The 18,141-nt window shown below is 41.0% G+C and overlaps 1 protein-coding gene across 1 annotated transcript in view; it reads right to left on the reverse strand.

The window, feature by feature from the left end:
- The window catches only part of LOC147455280 (pentatricopeptide repeat-containing protein At1g03540-like), a 4,259-nt gene extending 867 nt beyond the window's left edge, over positions 1-3,392 (reverse strand). Inside the window, exon 1 of the mRNA XM_086514097.1 lies at positions 1-3,392. This exon is cut by the window's left edge and continues 867 nt beyond it. Within this exon, the coding sequence (XP_086370223.1) occupies positions 348-3,185 (2,838 nt within the window). The 5' untranslated portion in view covers positions 3,186-3,392 and the 3' untranslated portion in view covers positions 1-347.
- Between the last annotated feature and the right edge of the window lie 14,749 nt (positions 3,393-18,141).

Raw genomic sequence — 18,141 nt, forward strand, 5'->3', positions numbered from 1 at the left:
GGAACAAGATGCGAAACCACATGGTTAAAAGGAATATTGACTTGGTAACATGCACTATCTGCCTTTGGTGCTCGCAGTCCCTGCTGTATGTGGCAACAGAAAATTGAATTTAGTTGCTCCTTGACATCTCACAACACCAATATCACCAGATGCTTCAAAAAAAATCATCTTCAAGCAGATGCATGCAGAATCTTGCAACTTTGCAGTAAACAGCAAAAGCCCGTTCCACCTCACCCCAGATTTTTGTCCACCACACCAGGATTAAAACTAACAAACTGGTAATCAAGTCCATCTTTGAGCTGATACTTAACGCTACACGTGCATCACAGTACTTCAAACGATCAGAGTCACCCACAGTTCTTCTGTCTATGTTGTTCAACCTCAATTGCAGATTCTTGCAGCCCAGCTTCCGTAAATATATTTGACATCAAGATATACGGAGCGGCCAGCTCAGGCTGTAAATCCACGGCAGACTTGAATGCCAATTTTGCCAGCTCTACGTTCCCATGTGTCCGGCATGACGCAAGTAAGCTGAGCCAGATGGTCATAGGAGCTTGCATTGACATGGAGTTTAGCATCTTCTCTATTCTCTTGAAATCTCCTGCACGTCCAAGGAGGTCAAACATAATGCCATAATGCTGCAAATTTGGACGTAGATTATAGTCTCTGATCATAGATTCAAAGTATTGAACTCCTTGGATTACAAGTCCAGAACGACAACAGATCAAAAGCACTGTAACAAATGTTGCTTCATTGGGAAAGATTTGTGCCCTGTTCATCGTTTCATAGATTTCTAGAGCTCCTTTGGTGTCTCCCCCCTCTGCATAGGCAGAAATATATGCATTCCATTGGACAACATCGCGCTCATACTCAGGTATCTCATTAAATATCACCTGTGCATCCACAATGCTTGCACAACTCCCATATGCATGCAATAAGGTAGCAACAACATCAGCCATTTGATCAAACCCAGAGGACACAATTTCAAAGTGAACTTGTTTGCACAACTCCAAGCTTCCCAGGTTATGACAAGCTTGCAGAGCACACAAAAACGTAGCATCATTTCTGACTGCTCTTTTCTTTTGCATCTCTCCATATAAATCTGCCGCTTTCTCTGCTTGATCCCATTCAACGTATGCAGAGAGCATTGCATTCCATGACAACAAATTATGGTGTGATAATCCCAAAAAGACATCCTCAGCCTCCTTGATTGCCCCACATTTTCCATACATGCTCAGAAGGGCTGTACTGACAGCAACATCAGAGACAAAACCTCTCATCCTAGCATCAGCAAACAATGCCTTCCCTATCTCCAAAGCTTTTCTCTTAACAGGTCGTCCTTCAAACAGACAATTGTCTCCTTTTTCTGCAAGACTGGCACATGCTTGGAAGGCAGTAATGAAGGCGAGCAGATCAGGACTTATCTGCTCATGGTGCATTAAACTGAAGAGCTGCAGAGCCTTATTCGGTTCACCCTGCTCGACATAAGCAGACAACATTGCAGTCCAAGATACAACATCACGATGAGACAATTGACAAAACGCAGCCTCTGCTTGTACAAGCATCCCGCATTTTCCGTACATGGTAATTAAAGCAGTACCTATGAAAGTATCTGAGGAGAGGTTACGCCTGCGGATGTCTGCAAGTATCCCCTCTCCAATTTCCAGAGAAACCACTTTGCTGCTGGGCACTACCTTTGAAGAAAATGCCTCTTCTCTCTCTCCAAGAAGAGCACATGCCTTTAAGGCTATGACGTATGTTGAATATTCCACATTCATTCCCTTTTCCTGCATTTGCATATATAATTGTAGAGCCTTTTCTGCTTCACCCAGCTCAACGTATGCTGAAAGCATTGCCCTCCATGACACAAGGTCATGCTGAGCTATTTTACAGAATACCGCCTCGGTTTCTTTCATAGCTCCGCACTTCCCATACATGTTCAAGAGTGTGGTGCCTACAATTGTATTAGTTGCAAACCCATTGTTATTGACGTCAGCATGAAAAGCCTGTCCAATTAATAATGCCCTTAACTTGATTGGTTGTTGATCCACCAAGACAGCCTCTTCCCCTTCTGCAAGAATAGTACATGCCTGAAGAGAAATCACATACAAAACTGGGTCCACACTTACCCCTTCATCTTGCATTTGTCTGTACAATTGTAACATGGATTCAGCTTGCCCATGCTCAATGTACGCTGACATCATTGAGGTCCATGACACAATGTCACGTTCATTGAGCTCACAGAACACCTCCTCTGCTTCTGCAATGGCCCCTCCCTTGCTATATAGACCAAGTAATGTGCTTCCAACAAAGGAGTCAGACGCAAGCCCCTTTTGACAAGCTTTAGCGTGCAGCCTTCTGCCCATATCAAGGTCTTGCATAATGCTACAAGCTTTGAAGAGGCCCACAAAGGTGTAGCTATTAGGCTCAATGCGAGCCTCTTCCATGTGAGGGAAAATTTCAAGGGCCTCTGAAGCATGATCACCCGCTAAACATGCATTTATCATTGCATTCCAAGATTCCACAACACCATGGCCCTGTGATTTATTTAATATGTCGCATGCCTCCTCAATTGCCCCACATCTTGCAAATGCTACCAGTGATGTCCTACCCAGGTCACTATCATCCAGCTCAGCAGGTGCATATAATGTGAGATGGGCCTGGACTTGCCTGACATAGTTGAGCGCGTTTTGTCTACCACATTTCTGAAGGAGAATCTTGTATGTAGAGGCAGCAAGAGGGTAATTCATACTTACAAGAGCCTCTATGGCTTCATCCAGCTTCCCTGTACGACAAAAGCTTTGAAGGCAAGTCTCATCCAATGAAGAAGAGTCACGTTGCATGCTGTCCTGATGGTTGGGATCGCTGTTGACATGATGATGGGCATGACTGTGACGACGACGGGCATCATGAAGGGTGGGAAGGCGAGAATCAACCCAAACAGGCTTAAGTTTGTTATTGAGCCAGAGAACTTGTTTTGAAGTCTTGTGTCGAAAATCGGGGTATCTGGCGTTGGTCTTGGAGCGCCTGTAGTCCCACCATTGAGAAGGGTTAGAGAAGAGGTCCTTCCAGAGCTCTTCATGTTGTTGCTCTTGTTGCTGCTGCTGCTGCTGCTGCTGTGCTAGTTGTGACCCCGGTTGTGGAGCTACTGCTGTTGCCAGTTGCGTTACAGTGGAGACGTCCATGATTGCTGCCTTAGAATGTGGGTGAGCTACCGACGAACAAAGAACATAGCAGCATGTCTACACTGTGCAGTGCGCGAAGCGGATATCGCGCGTCATTGCGCGCTTGATTCTTGAGGCCTCATCACCACAGCAGATTGGGGAGGCAGCAGATTGGCGGTTCGTTTTCTAGGGGAGCCTCGTGATTATTTGACACCCCTTCTGTCAAGTGACTCCCTATTAATGGGGGCGGCCGGATTGGTTTTAATCCCCAAGTATGTTTGGGTGATCATCATGTCATCACGATTGAAGTGAACCCCAAGAAAACTCACGGTGAACATCAAGTGATCCCGTGTGATTCCCAATTGAAATGTGATCACTTTGTGAACCCACCTATTCCAAAGTGATCACTGTGTGACCCCAACCATTCCAAAGTGTTCTCCAAGTGAACACCGTATGATCCCCACCCGGTCACTTTTTCTATATTATTTTACGTTCTCACCCCCATTTCAATAGCACACGATACCTTAATGGGAGAGCCGTTGCCTCCGATGTGGGAGGTGGGGGTCCAAGTCGCAGGTTAGACTTGGCCGAAATCTTTTTATTCTTGGGCATAAACGGACGGTGTACATCATCCAGAGATCGTGGACCATTGATCCCACCTGACACAAGGGGGTGTCAAATAGTGACGAGGCTAGGGGAGGCACATGTGACATCAGCAATGTGTCATCTTTTTATTCTTGGGCATAAACGGACGGTGTACATCATCCAGAGATCGTGGACCATTGATCCCACCTGACACAAGGGGGTGTCAAATAGTGACGAGGCTAGGGGAGGCACATGTGTCATCACGATTGAAGTGAACCCCAAGAAAACTCACGGTGAACATCAAGTGATCCCGTGTGATTCCCAATTGAAATGTGATCACTTTGTGAACCCACCTATTCCAAAGTGATCACTGTGTGACCCCAACCATTCCAAAGTGTTCTCCAAGTGAACACCGTATGATCCCCACCCGGTCACTTTTTCTATATTATTTTACGTTCTCACCCCCATTTCAATAGCACACGATACCTTAATGGGAGAGCCGTTGCCTCCGATGTGGGAGGTGGGGGTCCAAGTCGCAGGTTAGACTTGGCCGAAATCTTTTTATTCTTGGGCATAAACGGACGGTGTACATCATCCAGAGATCGTGGACCATTGATCCCACCTGACACAAGGGGGTGTCAAATAGTGACGAGGCTAGGGGAGGCACATGTGACATCAGCAATGCTTGAAAGAAATGTTTTTCAAAATTTAAAGGTAAATTGACACTGTTTTCACACTAAATATCTCCAAATTCAACCTAGGTTTTTTTTTAAGGATCAAGTCACCATCACATCACTAATGAGCCCCATCCCATCATGCATGGGGATCCTTGTTGGGGGAAAGTGTGTCTTAGCTCAAGTTGTACACTTGTGTTGTTTCCAAAACTTCTAAGCAAAAGACAGCCATCGTTAAAAGCTTCATCTATGTTTTGCAAAGCACTCATACATCTAGCTAGTGTCAATGTCAAACCATCCTTGCTCAATTCCACTCGAAGCACTCCAAATACAAAGGCAATGAAGCATTCATAGATCTAGCTAGTGTTAATGTCAAACCATCCCTCCTCAAATTCAGTCAAAGCACTCCAAATACAAAGGCAATGAAGCATTCATAGATCTAGCAATGTAAAGGTCATACCATCCTTCCTCAAATCCACTTGAAGCACTCCAAATACAAAGGCAATGGAGCAGTAATTGCCTTCTAGCCCCCTCCATATTGAAATTCTTTAGCACTTTGCATATGTATTCTCTTTACGACGAGTAAATAACCTAAAATAACCTATTACTCCTATCTCTCATAATCCACATACCAAGAATCTAATTCACTTCACTCAATTCCTTCATTTCAAAGTTCTCATGCAACTTAGATTTCAAAGCACTGACCTGATCAAAACTATTTCTCTAAGCTATAAGCATGTCATCTATGAATGATCAAAGTCAAAGGACTACCATTTATAGTCTTCTTAATGCAAAAGACAATGATCAATGTCTCTCCTATATCCTTAAGACTCCATCAATGCATCAAACTTTTGGTAGTATTCCCTTTGATATTGTGCCTTCTTAAAAGCATATAGACTTTTATTTAGCTTCTTACACACCCAAAGGATCAACCAAAATATATTACACCACCTAAGTGCAAGGGAGGGGTTATAATATAAACTTGGAGAGAGGGGGGAGGGGGGGACCATCAAAGAGAAAAAGGTATTGCTATAGAAATCCTCTTTATAAAAAATAATGATGACAACCATCTTTAAGTATAGATGGAGATATAGATGAATGCGTTAAATACCAACATCGTTAGTAAAGAGAAAATGAGCTAGTGTCATAAAAGATAAGTAGTTTCAAGCTGTATGGAGTCAAGTTGAGTAATTCGTTTTTAACTTGACGTATGTTAATTGAACAAGACAAAGACCTTGCACGTGTTCCTATTCATAGTCATTATAGTCCCTTGACTTGACTGGTTTCAAGAAATAGGAGCAACCAATTCTACTTCCTCTTGTTACATTCCTTGATTAAATTTGATGTTTTTTTTTCCAAGGACTCAAGACTAATATTAAAAGGACCGATCGAATGAGGGTCATCTACGGCCCAGAAAAGGAGATTAAAATCATGGAGAACATCCTAAAAGCATTAAATGAGCCTCTTATATACAAAAATGTTTCCTTTAGATCTAAACCCTTCCTAGAGAGAAAAGCTAAAAGCAAAATAAGTACATAGTCTGAATGAATGATAGGAATTTTAGCTAATCTACAATTTTTTGGATATATATGAAAGATTTTACCCCTCTCCCAGGGCTCTAAATTATCTTTTGAACCCCTAATATATGGATCTTCTTTAGCTTAAGAAAAGTAGTCTTCTATTTTGCATATGATCTCTTTCAATGATTATTGCAACTCTTGCCAAGAAGCTTGAGGAAGGTTGCAAAATGATTTTCGAAATGATTGCAACTCCTTGTCTTGGCCAAAAATATAATCAAGGACTTACTAATTTTACCGCTTCAAAGGTAGAACTTGATAAATGCTTGAAAAAGTTACGCAATATAGATTTTTCTTTTGTCACTACTTCTACCACCGCAAGTGTCTCCCAATAAGATGGACTACTTTGCATAGATATGGGTGCCCTAGAAGCTATAAAAGAGTTTCAAAACAATCTTTGTACTCTTAATGAGACAACTCTATTGGAAATGTTCCCAAAGGTGTCCATGGTCTTTCCTTTCCTCCTCGTTAGGTACCTCGAAGTTGAGTCTTTTGGAGTGGACCACCAACTTTGGCTTTTGCCAAATGAAGTTTTATCAGCCCCTATTCTCAATGAAACTTGAGGGTTTTGAGCTAATCTGCCTATAGCTACTATTGAAGAATGCAAGCTTAAGGTGCTTAAGGACGCACACTTTCTTGACAAAGGAAAAATCATCAAGCCCCCTTTCAAACTTAACTTTTAGGATCCTTCCAAATGTGCCTCAAATGTTAGTTTGTACATTTGAACCAATGGTGTTATGGAGGTTACCAAAAGTAATTTAGACTATTTCACAAAATTTGCTATTTAATTTAGACCATATTTAAAGTGTGCTTGCAAGTGTCTATACTCAAAAGCAACTTGTAATCTTGAATCATTTGGTTTGACCATGTTGTTTGGTATATTCTTGATCACTTGGAGATTCTATTCCTAGATAAACCAACCACTTTTCATCGTTCCCTCTTTTGCTCTTGGCTTGGTGGTCAAGCTAAGTCCTTGGTGATTGCTCACATGGCTTCAACAACTTTAAAATCCTAATGCTAGATATTCTTAAAGAATCAAAGTCTGATGAGCATGGCACTTTTTGAATGATTTACAAACTATAAAGGAGTCAAGTTGGCTACAATCCTATTGAAACCATGTATTGATGAGGATTCTAGATCTTCTTTCAAAAGGCCAATTTCACTTACCTCACACAACAACTTCTTCGATTCTTTCTTGACCCCGGGCTCCTTTTCTAGCAACAATAGAATAAAAGCTAGAAGTTTTACAAGAAGAAGGGGGAGGAGTATGCATATTTGGCATTTACTTGACAAGTATTTTGGTTTGGATGCAGGTGCTTTTTGGACCTTGTTGAATCAAGACAATATGTACGGAAGCACAAAACAAGGGAATTCTTTTTGTACACTGTCTACATCAAAATGATCTTTTGGATTTGGTTCCCCCCAAAACTATCTTTCGTGAATGTTTTGATACACTTTTTAGTCACCATGAGCATCTTAGGAATGTGATGATAGGATGTCTTTATCATAGTCCTATAAAAAATTTGGTCTATAATATTGATTTCCTTAGAAAATATCTCATGCCTTAATAATATATATTAAGCTATGTACATGGTTTGAAGGCCTTGGAAAACCTGCATGCTCTTATGACTTGAAAATTCCAGACAATTAGGAGGTAATAATAATGATTGCTAAAGTATTAAACCATATTCCATTTTATCCTAAAAACCCTCATCTTGCCCTTTCAGCCTTACTTGGCTATTTGATCATGCCTATCTAATTGAGTTGGTCAGGGTACGGCAACTAGAGTTATCGATCCAATCGAACTTGTTCAAATGTGTGAAAAAATGATTTTTTAAAGACATTGCACACTTTCCACACCAACAGCTCTCTTCTAGCAACTCTTGGATTAACCCAAAGACAAGGGACTATTTTTTGTACATTGTCTACATTAAAATGATCTTTTGAAATCCCCCCCCCCCCCCCCCCCCCCCCCCCCCCGCCCCCTAAAACTGTCTTCTGTGAATTTTTTGATACACTTTTTGGTCACATGAGCATCTTATCAATGTGATGACAGGATGGCTTTATCATAATCCTATCAAAACTTTGGTTTATAATATTGATTCCTTAGAAAATATCTCAGGGCCTTAAAAAATATATTAACTTTTGTACATGGTTTGAAGGCCTTGGAGAACATGTATGTTCTTGTGATTTGAAAATTCCAAACAATTTGGAGGCAATAAGAATGATTGCTAAAGTATTAAACCATATTCGGATTTATCTTAGAAACCCTTATCTTGCCCTTTCAGCCTTGGCTATCTAATTGACTTGGTCAAGGTACTCCAATTAGAGATATTGATCCAATCGGACTTGTTCAAATGTGTGAAAAATGCTTTCTTAACAACATTGTACACCTTCCACCCGAATGGATCACTTCTAGCAACTCTTGGATTAACCCAGAATCAAGGGGATACTTTTTGTACATCCTCTATATCAAAATGAACATTTGGATTTTTTTCCCCCTAAAACTATCTTCTTTGAAAGTTTTGATACACTTCTTAGTCACTATGATCATCTTAGCAATGTGATGATAGGATGGCTTTATCATAATCCTATCAAATCTTTGGCTTACTGTACTGATTTCCTTTTTAAAAATCTCATGCCTTAATAAATATATTAAGTTCTATACATGGTTTGAAGGACTTAATGAACACTCTTGGAGAACATGTATGCTCTTGTGACTTGAAAATTCTAGAGAATTTGGACGCAATAAGAATGATTGTTAAAGTATTAAACCCATATTTTGATTTATCATAGGAACCCTCATCTGGCCCTTTCAGCCTTACTTGGCTATTCGATCGTGGCTATCTAACCGACTTGGTTAGTGTACTCCAACTAGAGTCCAATTGCACTTGTTCATATGCGTGATTTTTTTTTCTCTTAACAACATTGAACACCTTCCAACCCAATGGCTCTCTGTTGACCACGGGTCAACAACACGATGTAACTCAACAGAGCCTTATTTTATGAGAGTGATAAAATGCTACGGATTATGGTTAAAAACATCATTTCTAATGAGTAATAGTCTAGTTGCAGAATCCGTGGTGCAATGGCACTTCCAGATTGTACATACAAAGCCATTTTACCCCTTGAACTCTATTTTAGGTTTAACCTATGGTAGCCTTAGTATAAGGTACCTAGGTCATTTTGTAAAGAGAACTTTTTCATAATCTAAGTTTTAAGCTGCCGTTGACTATGGGTGAGAGAGAAAGAGAGAGAGCGTGAGCTTCATCTTGATGCTACTCCTCGCTTGTTCACCACATTGGAGATACGACTGCACCATCATGATAGGCTCGACAAGAGCTACGCATCAACGCTAAGCATTCAACGTGGAGCGGAGCAAACACGCTCCAGCATCTACGACTATTTGTGGCCGTAAGTATATCATGTGATGTTTTCTGTTTGCGTGCAAGTAGTCATTAAAATCGTGGCGACATAAGCTATGCATAGGAACTCATAGATTTTAGTTTTGGGCACTTTTGAAATTATGCTTTGTCTTCATATGTGTTTTCCACAGATGGGTCTAGAGTGAGGGTTTTGAGTGTAGAGGCTTTGGGTCAGGTGAATCCTAATGAGGGGATGGTGTTCCTTAAGTTTCATACAATTATGGTATGATTTGGTGAGTTTCCTTCTGTTTGTGTGTATGTGAGATTCTTGATTTTGGTTGAGTTAGCCTTCTAGAGTGTTGTATGTGTGGGATGGTCTTAGCCTAATAAGCTAAAGAGATTTCCTTTGTACGCCTATCGTGTCATCTGTGTCCTCGATTGACATTAGGTTGATCTAGGTAGTGTTGCATGCACTTTATAGGTGGTGTGATTCACTCCCGCAACATTGGCGCCGCTGTCGGGGACACAAGGACTTGGAGTAGGTAATCCTACGAACACTTTTGTGATGGTTGCTTGCTTTAGTTTTGGCTAAAGAAAACATTTTTCTTAAGTGAATTCAAAAGAGGTTATTCTGAGATCAAGTGGACAACCAGGAAGCGTGTGTCTTGCCGAGGGTTTACAAAAAGGTAGATTTAGTTATGATTTTTAGTATTAGTTGTAGATTAGAGTAGTTGTTGGTGATCGAGTGATTTGTGAGGTGATAAAAACGTTTGTTAGTTCGTGTGTGGCAGTCAAGTGTTTTTCTACTCATAAATGCAAAACCCCATACGTTGTGTAGGAGTATCTTTAGGTAAGTGATTTGATTTTGATCTAGAGCTGTTCATCACTGATTTATTTGCTATAGTGCTTGTTTGCATTCATGATCTCTGAAAAGTCTGGTTTTGAGGGTAAAAATGAAAAAAATAGATTTGTGCTGACATTTTTTCATGACTGAGTGGTGTTGTGCATATAAGAGAGCATTTGCAAGAGTTCCGTGTACAAAAACTGAGGACATCATACACGTATGATGTCTCAAGGGACATCTGGAGACCAAATTTGAAAATTTTGACTGCACTAGAGTGTTCGGAAGGGGTGTTTTACATTCGGTACACAGTGAGACTAGAGTTTTGACCAACTCTTGACACCCAAAAGGCAAAAGACGGAGTATTGGAACCGAAAAAAAGAGAAACTTGTGATTATGAGCACATTTTTGCATGAAAATTGGTAGAAGTGCTTGAAAACCAATGCTAGAGACTTGGAGATGTCTGTGAATGAATTCTAACCAAAAATTGATCAGTAGACATCATATATTACCTGATGGTAGAAGCCTTGCCGAAGTGCAAGAGGTTGAGCGATATATCATTATGGCTAGGGAAAAGGAAATCGAGAGCCTACGCAAGGCAGAGCAACGGAGAGAGTTAAAAGCGAAGGCCCCTATGTCAACATCCACACTAAGAGAGCAATCAAGTGCTCCTAAAGTAGAGACCACTAAGGATCAACCCATAGAGAGCCACATTGCATTTAGTTCAAAGGACACCCCTAGCACCTCAATCCTAGATGGAGCGTTTCTAAATGAAAACCGGGAGTATGAACTATAAACGAAGACTTTAACAAACCTATACATAGGTCACACCTATCACGTGGATTGGTTAGATGTCTTACAATCCACATCGGGTGATGATAGCGTAGAAGAGCAACAACAGGTCACACCTATACACAGGTCACACCTATCACGTGGGTTGGTTAGATGTCTTACAATCCACATCGGGTGATGCTAGCGTAGAAGAGTTTGTGATGCCATCCATAGGGTTATTGAGTTGGAGAGGCAGAACAAGAGGATCACCATGCCTTAAACGGGTCTCATGATATTTTTGTGTCATAAAAACTAATATCTAATTCTCCTAAATGATTTTCTCATGTTAAACTGATCATTTAAGATGGGGAAGTGCCAGGGGAGAAAAAGCTAGAATATTGGTTAAGCTGGAAGACCGACCACAGTAGGGATCTAAAGGACGGAAAATAGGGATCCAAAGGGGGGGGGGGGGGGGGGGGCATCTGCAAAAGATCAATGTGCAACAATGGGCTTAAAAGACCCTAAGGTTCAGCCCATTAATACTTCCAAAATGCTAAGGTTCCAAAATCTAAAGGTTGTGTCCAAAGGTCAAACATTAGGGAAATTGGATGCTTTGTGTGTGTCCCAAAAATCTTCATGCATCCCTACATAGGAGGGGGCGAGCCCTAGTTGTAGGAGATGAGAGAGAAACTCACACACACACACACACACACACACACACACACACACACACACACACACACACACACACACACACACACACACAAGCTCCCTTTACACAAAGGGAATGAGGGATACATGTCAGCTCCCTAGCCTAGATGCCCACAAGGTGTACTCAAATCCTATTGGATGACCTTGGAGGTGGACCAATGAGAATTAGACTAGAGTAAATCTAGTTTAATCAATCAAAAAACACTTAATAAAAGAACCAATAAGAATTAAGCTCTCTAGAAGACTATTGGACAGTCTCCCAAGGTGTCCAATGAGCATTCAACAGCCCAATGGCTTGCCTGATTCCTATTGGCCAGGAGGCAAAGGGGTCCAATGAGAGTTTAGTTGCATTTATTAATTACCTTAAGCTCTCACAAAAGGGTAAAGGGGGACACATGCCAAAAGGCTATCACTTATGCTACTTAATTTCCATTGGCTGAGGCTAGGGAGGTCCAATAGGATGTGAGCATGAGCAAATAGCAAGAGGGGTAGACCGAGAGAGAGAGGGGGCTGATTTTTCAAAGGCATTATTGACTTACACACTCATAAAATCTATGTGTGAAGCAAGAGTACTCTCTCTCTCCTTCTCAAGCTTTAATGGAAAGCTTACTACCTACTCCAAGCTTGTGAGAAGGGAGGCCTACACCAACAACTCTTGGCTTTGTGATGCAAATCCAACCAAGATCCAAGCTTCAATGCATGCTCATCTCCTCTACCATGCTAATTACTAAGCTAAGCTATGCTAATAAGAGTGATTATGTGAGGAGATGTATATCTTTCTTGTAAGAATACTCCTTCCTCTCAATCCACTCTCATACCCCGCTAGCTCTCACCATCTTCAAAGGTGTGTGAGGTCTTGGGTCTGAGACCGTGAGGGAATTGATGTTGTGTTTGATAAGTGTTGTGCTTAGTGCTTGAAGTTTCCATCTTCATAGCACTAGCTAGTATTGAAGGAACACAAAGAATTGTATTGTAAAATGTCTCTCTTGATGGGAGAAACCATAATACAAAGCCTTTTGGAGGGGGGACCGGCTCCATGAAAATCCGGTCCTCAACTGTTGTCGATTGCTTAATTTATCTCTCTTTTGAAGTATTGTTCATGCTATCTAACTAGGTGTTATACTTTTTGTGCTCTCTCCACCCAAGCACTCTTGTTATTCTCATTAGGAATCTATTATAATGAAATGCTCACTATGTTCATGCTATTTTCCGCTACACACAAGTTACTAGGCCATTAAATGTTACATTGGTATCAGAGCACAAGGTTTCTCTTTTCTTGCTCAAGAAGGGAGGTCCTCAAGCTAGCTACTATAAATGGTTGGTATTATTAATTGCATGTGAGTAAGTAGAATAGGGATGTTTTAGCCTTGTAGTGCGTCTACCTTCTTGCAGGTAACGGGGCATCACTGTCAAGAGCTATAGTTTTAATAGTGGAGTCCTATGGGGCTTGCATATGGCTTAACCACTATTGAGCTATTAGAAGCTTGACAGGATCCGGTGCTACTTTGGTGTTGAACGACCCTCTCTTATATTCCTTGCAATTAATGGTTTTCGAGCCACCGGTACATTAGCTTGAGTGTTTTTTCTAAAGGGGTAAAGAAGAGTAGCAACTAGGGTTTGAAGTGCCAAAGTACACCTAAAACGTTTACACCTAAAAGTTGTTAGAATGGTTGACAATAGTAAAGAGAGTGAAATTAATGTTGATAACTTTGATTTTGCTAATGAGCACACTACTAATGATGCCGCGATGCTTGTTAACTATCTTGTTTCTAGGCTTCAACAAGCCATGGGCAATCCATCCCTCCAAAGTGAAGTGCAATGGCAGCTTCGTGCTCATGGGATTCTCCAAGCTCCCCACCATGATGAGAGAGCACCTAGGAAGCCTCCTATCAAGACTTCCAAAAGAGGCCTCTCTCCGATTCGGGAAGAAGAAGAGGATCCATACGAAGGGCTCAAAAATTTACTCCTTGATGACGCATCTCCTTCTCAAAGGAGAAATTAAGAGCCTCCACCGAAGGAACGAGAAAGAAGTGAGTCTCCCACCACCTCGACGGATTTGGCTCCATGAAGACGGTGGGCTAAACGCTCTCGAATCAATTTCCAAAGGGGGGCTAAAAGAAATTTTAAGCCCACAGAAAACGAGGGTTCCAATGAGCCTAAGGGGAAGGACAATGTCCAAAAGTCTCCTAAGGCCAATTCCAACAAAGCTAAAGAGAAGGGAGTTTATAAAGGCAAAAATAAAATCTCTCCTGAAGAGCTTGAGTGTTATCGCAAGGATAACCGCTGTTTCAAGTGCGGCGAGCAAGGGCATGTGTACCGCGCTTGTCCCCAAAAGAACACCCGCCATGAGCCTCCTAGAGCTACCTTGGTCGAAATCCAAGAGGAGGAAACTCACCACAAAGGATCTTCTCTATGCCATGCTTGGGGAAAGGTAAGAGAACATGATGCTTTTATTCTCTTTGATCCTGGTTCTACTCACAATTTCATATCCACAGAGTTGGCCACCAAGCTAGGCATACAAGCTTATGAGATGGGAGATGTCCTACCCGCAGATGGTGCTTTCAAGGGGCAAGAAGCTTCACTCACTCCCTTAATCGGGAAATTGAGGCTCCATGTCCAAAGCTATGTGGACAAAGAGGACTTCTTTATCTGTCCTCTCAAGCATGAGGATGTAATCCTAGGGGCACCGTGGTTTGATCGCATGGATGCCAATGTTAAATTCCCTGAAAGGAGAATCTTCTTTAAGTTCAGAGAAAAAGATATGTACATAGATGCCAAGCAAATGGGTAACACCATACCCATTGTACATACGCAAGCTTTCAATAAGTCAATAAAGAGCTCTATTTCCGTGTACATGATTTTTGTTAAAGAATCTCAAAATGAACCTAATGTTTTAGCAAAAGAAAATGTACACAATAAAAAAGAATTAGAGTTATCCAATTTTCTCAAGGGATTTCAAGATGTCTTTATTGACGACCTCCCTTGTGAGATACCTCTTAAATGAGGCAATGATGAACATGTTAGTTGGTTGAGAAGGGCATGGTTAGGCCTAGCTCATCTCCATTTTGTTCTCCTGTGCTATTAGTGCAAAAGAAAGACGGCACATATCACATGTGTGTCGACTATAGAGCACTAAATAGGATCACAATCAAGAATAGGTTTCCCATTCCACGGGTAGAATACCTATTTGATAAGCTACAAGGGTCCACCTACTTCAATAGGATTGACCTAAAAAGTGGCTATCATCAAATAAGGATAGTTAATCAAGACATTGTGAAGACCGCATTTCGCAGTATGTTTGGTCTTTATGAATACATTGTCATGCCTTTTGTCTTGACCAATGCACCAGCCACATTCAACCGCTTAATGGAGAAGCTATTCAAGCCTCACCGAACCTTTACTAGAGTGTTCTTTGATGATATCATCATCTACTCTAATTCATTAGACGAACACAAGCACACCTCTAGACAATATTTCAAGTTCTAAGAGAGAATAAACTTTATGTTAATCGAAAGAAAAGTTAATTTTTCTTATCTCTTGAGATTCAATATTTAGGTCACATAATATCTCAAGATGGCATCCAAATGGATCCATCAAAATTAGAGGTAATAAAAGGATGGCCTAAACCAAGGAATCTTCATGAACTAAGAAGCTTTATAGGTATGTGTGCATACTATAGACGCTTCATAGAAAAGTTCTCACTAATAGCAGGACCATTACATGACCTAATAAAGAAAAACGTTAGGTATACATGGTGTAACAAGGAGAACAATGCTTTCGAAAAGCTTAAAGAAAAGCTTATCTCTCAACCTGTGCTTACACTACCGGATCTCTCAAAGTTATTTGAGGTCCAATGTGATGCTTGTGGTGATTGCCTTGGAGCTGTTTTGCTCCAAGAAGGGCACGCCATAGGCTATGAAATTTGAAGGCTTGACCATGTTGAGCAAGCTCTAGGCATATATGAAAAGGAACTCCTCGCAGTTCTACATGCCTTAGACTCATGGAAGCACTATTTATTGGGGACTCCTTTCATTCTGGATCACCAAAGTCTTAAGTACTTCATGACGTAGACCAAGCTCTCCGACAAACTCTTAAGTACTTCATGACATAGATCAAGCTCTCCGACAAACAAATGAGGTGGGAAAATTTCCTTTCGCAATTTCATTTTCATATTGCTCACATTGCTGTCAAGCATAATCAAGTAGCCGATGCAGATGGCCAAGAGTGAATGCGGTTTCCATAGCAACTCACAATGATCTATCTTCTATGATAGATGAGTATGCTATTGATCCTGATTTTAAAGATGTGATTTCAGCCCTTGCACTAGGGAAGAAAGAGGAACCATTTACTTTACAAGATGGTTATGTTCTCTATGGCAATAGACTATGCGTTACTAACTCACTCCGTGAGAAAGTAATGTATGAATCTCATGATCCTCCTTATGCATGACATAGAGGGATTCAGTCTACCCTAAAGGGGATTGAAACATATCTCTATTGGCCTACCATGAAAGCAAACATACAAGAGTATGTTTCTAAATGTGTGGTATGCCAAAAGACGAAGTTTGATAGAGGGAAGCAACCTGGATTGCTTCAACCTTTGCCAATCCCTATCCATGGATTTTATCTTTGGATTGCCTAAGTCTATCCATGGGAATATGGGAATATGGATGATAGTAGACATGTTCAGTAAACAAGCTCATTTTATACCTGTCAAAAAGACTATCAAAGGCCATCAAATGGCAACCCTCTTCATTTCACAAATCTTTAGGTACCATGGCTTGCCAATGTCTATAGTGTCGGATAGAGATCCTAGAATGACCAATAATTTCTGGAAGGGTCTCTTTGAGAATTTACGAACAAGGCTAAATTTTTCTTCGGCCTATCACCTGCAAACGGATGGCTAAAGTGAAATAGCTAACCTAACAATTCTCGATCTACTAAAAGCCTATGTAACGGAAGTAGATCAAAGATCCCAATGGGAGAACTACTTACCCTTAGTGAAGTATGCCTACAATAACATTGTATATACTTCCACGAGAAAAGCACCTTTTGAGGTAATTGAGGGAAGATCAAGAAGTCCCCTACTACTTAAGGTACACAGGAAGATCTTTGCTGCAGATGAGTATAGCCGAGACCTACAACAATATTTCCAAAAGATTAAGGATGCTCTCTCTATCTCATAGCAAAGGCAAAAGGCTGCTGCTGACAAGCACAGAAGAGCCCAAGCCTTTTTAAAAAATGATTGGGTCTTACTCAAATTTCCCAAGGCTCGATTAAGGCACATGATGGGCAAGAATCCTACGGGACACCAAAAGTACTATGGTAAGTTAGAAAAAAGGTACTATGGTCCCTTCCAGATTCTTAGGCCAATCAATGAGATGTCCTATCAACTCAAGTTGCCCAGCCATTGGCTCATACACAATGCTTTCCATGTGAGCCTATTAAAGCCTTACATAGGAGAGCCACCTCAAAAACAACTACTGAAGACCCACCGGAGATCGAGGACCAAGAAGAGGTGCTGCAGCCCGAGTCCATTCTCCGACATGAAGACAAGGTACTAAGAGGCAATAAGACTATCTGACGATATCTTATTAAGTTTAAGAATTATCCTTTTGAAGATGCTAGATGGATGAAAGGCATACAATTAAAGGATAACCTAAACCTTGTTAATGCTTACAATGCTTCCCTAGAGTAAGCAAATGTATAAATGCTAAAAATGAACAAAGGTTTTGTCTTATAAGACTCTCTTTTTCTTTATTGTGCACAAAAATGAAGTAGTATGCATGCTTAGATCAAGTTTGCGGAGAGGACGTCTCCCAAACACCTGTAGAGCTTGTCACTCTACTGTGGAAGATTGAAAGGACTAATGTGTAGACATGCTTGCGGTAGCTTAGGCTCTCAAGCGCCAAATGGACTAGTCATCCATTTTGGAACGATGTCGTAGGGTAACATAGGGATCCTCTACCCGCTAGAAAAAGGACTAATGAATATCCTTTATCTTCTCTACCCCATAGTCGAGGACAACTATGATTTCAAGAGTGAGGTAATGTCATAAAAACTAATATCTAATTCTCCTAAATGATTTTATCATGTTAAACTGATAATTTAATATGGGGAAGTGCTAGGAAAGAAAAAGCTAGAATATTGGTTAAGCTGGAAGACCGGCAATAGTAGGGATTTAAAGGAGGGAAAATAGGGATCCAAAGGGGAGGCCATCTACAAAAGATCAATGTGCAACGATGGGCTTAAAAGACCCTAAGGTTCAGCCCATTAAGACTTCCAAAATGCTAAGGTTCCAAAATTCAAAGGTTGTGTCCAAAGGTCAAACATTTGGGAAATTGGATGCTTTGTGTGTGTCCCAAAAGTCTTCATGCATCCCTACATAGGAGGGGGCGAGCTCTAGTTGTAGGATATGAGAGAGAAACTCACACACACACACACACACAAGCTC

The sequence above is a fragment of the Adiantum capillus-veneris genome, chromosome 6, assembly GCF_014529385.1.
Source record: "Adiantum capillus-veneris isolate H3 chromosome 6, ASM1452938v2, whole genome shotgun sequence".
Classification (NCBI taxonomy): domain Eukaryota; kingdom Viridiplantae; phylum Streptophyta; class Polypodiopsida; order Polypodiales; family Pteridaceae; genus Adiantum; species Adiantum capillus-veneris.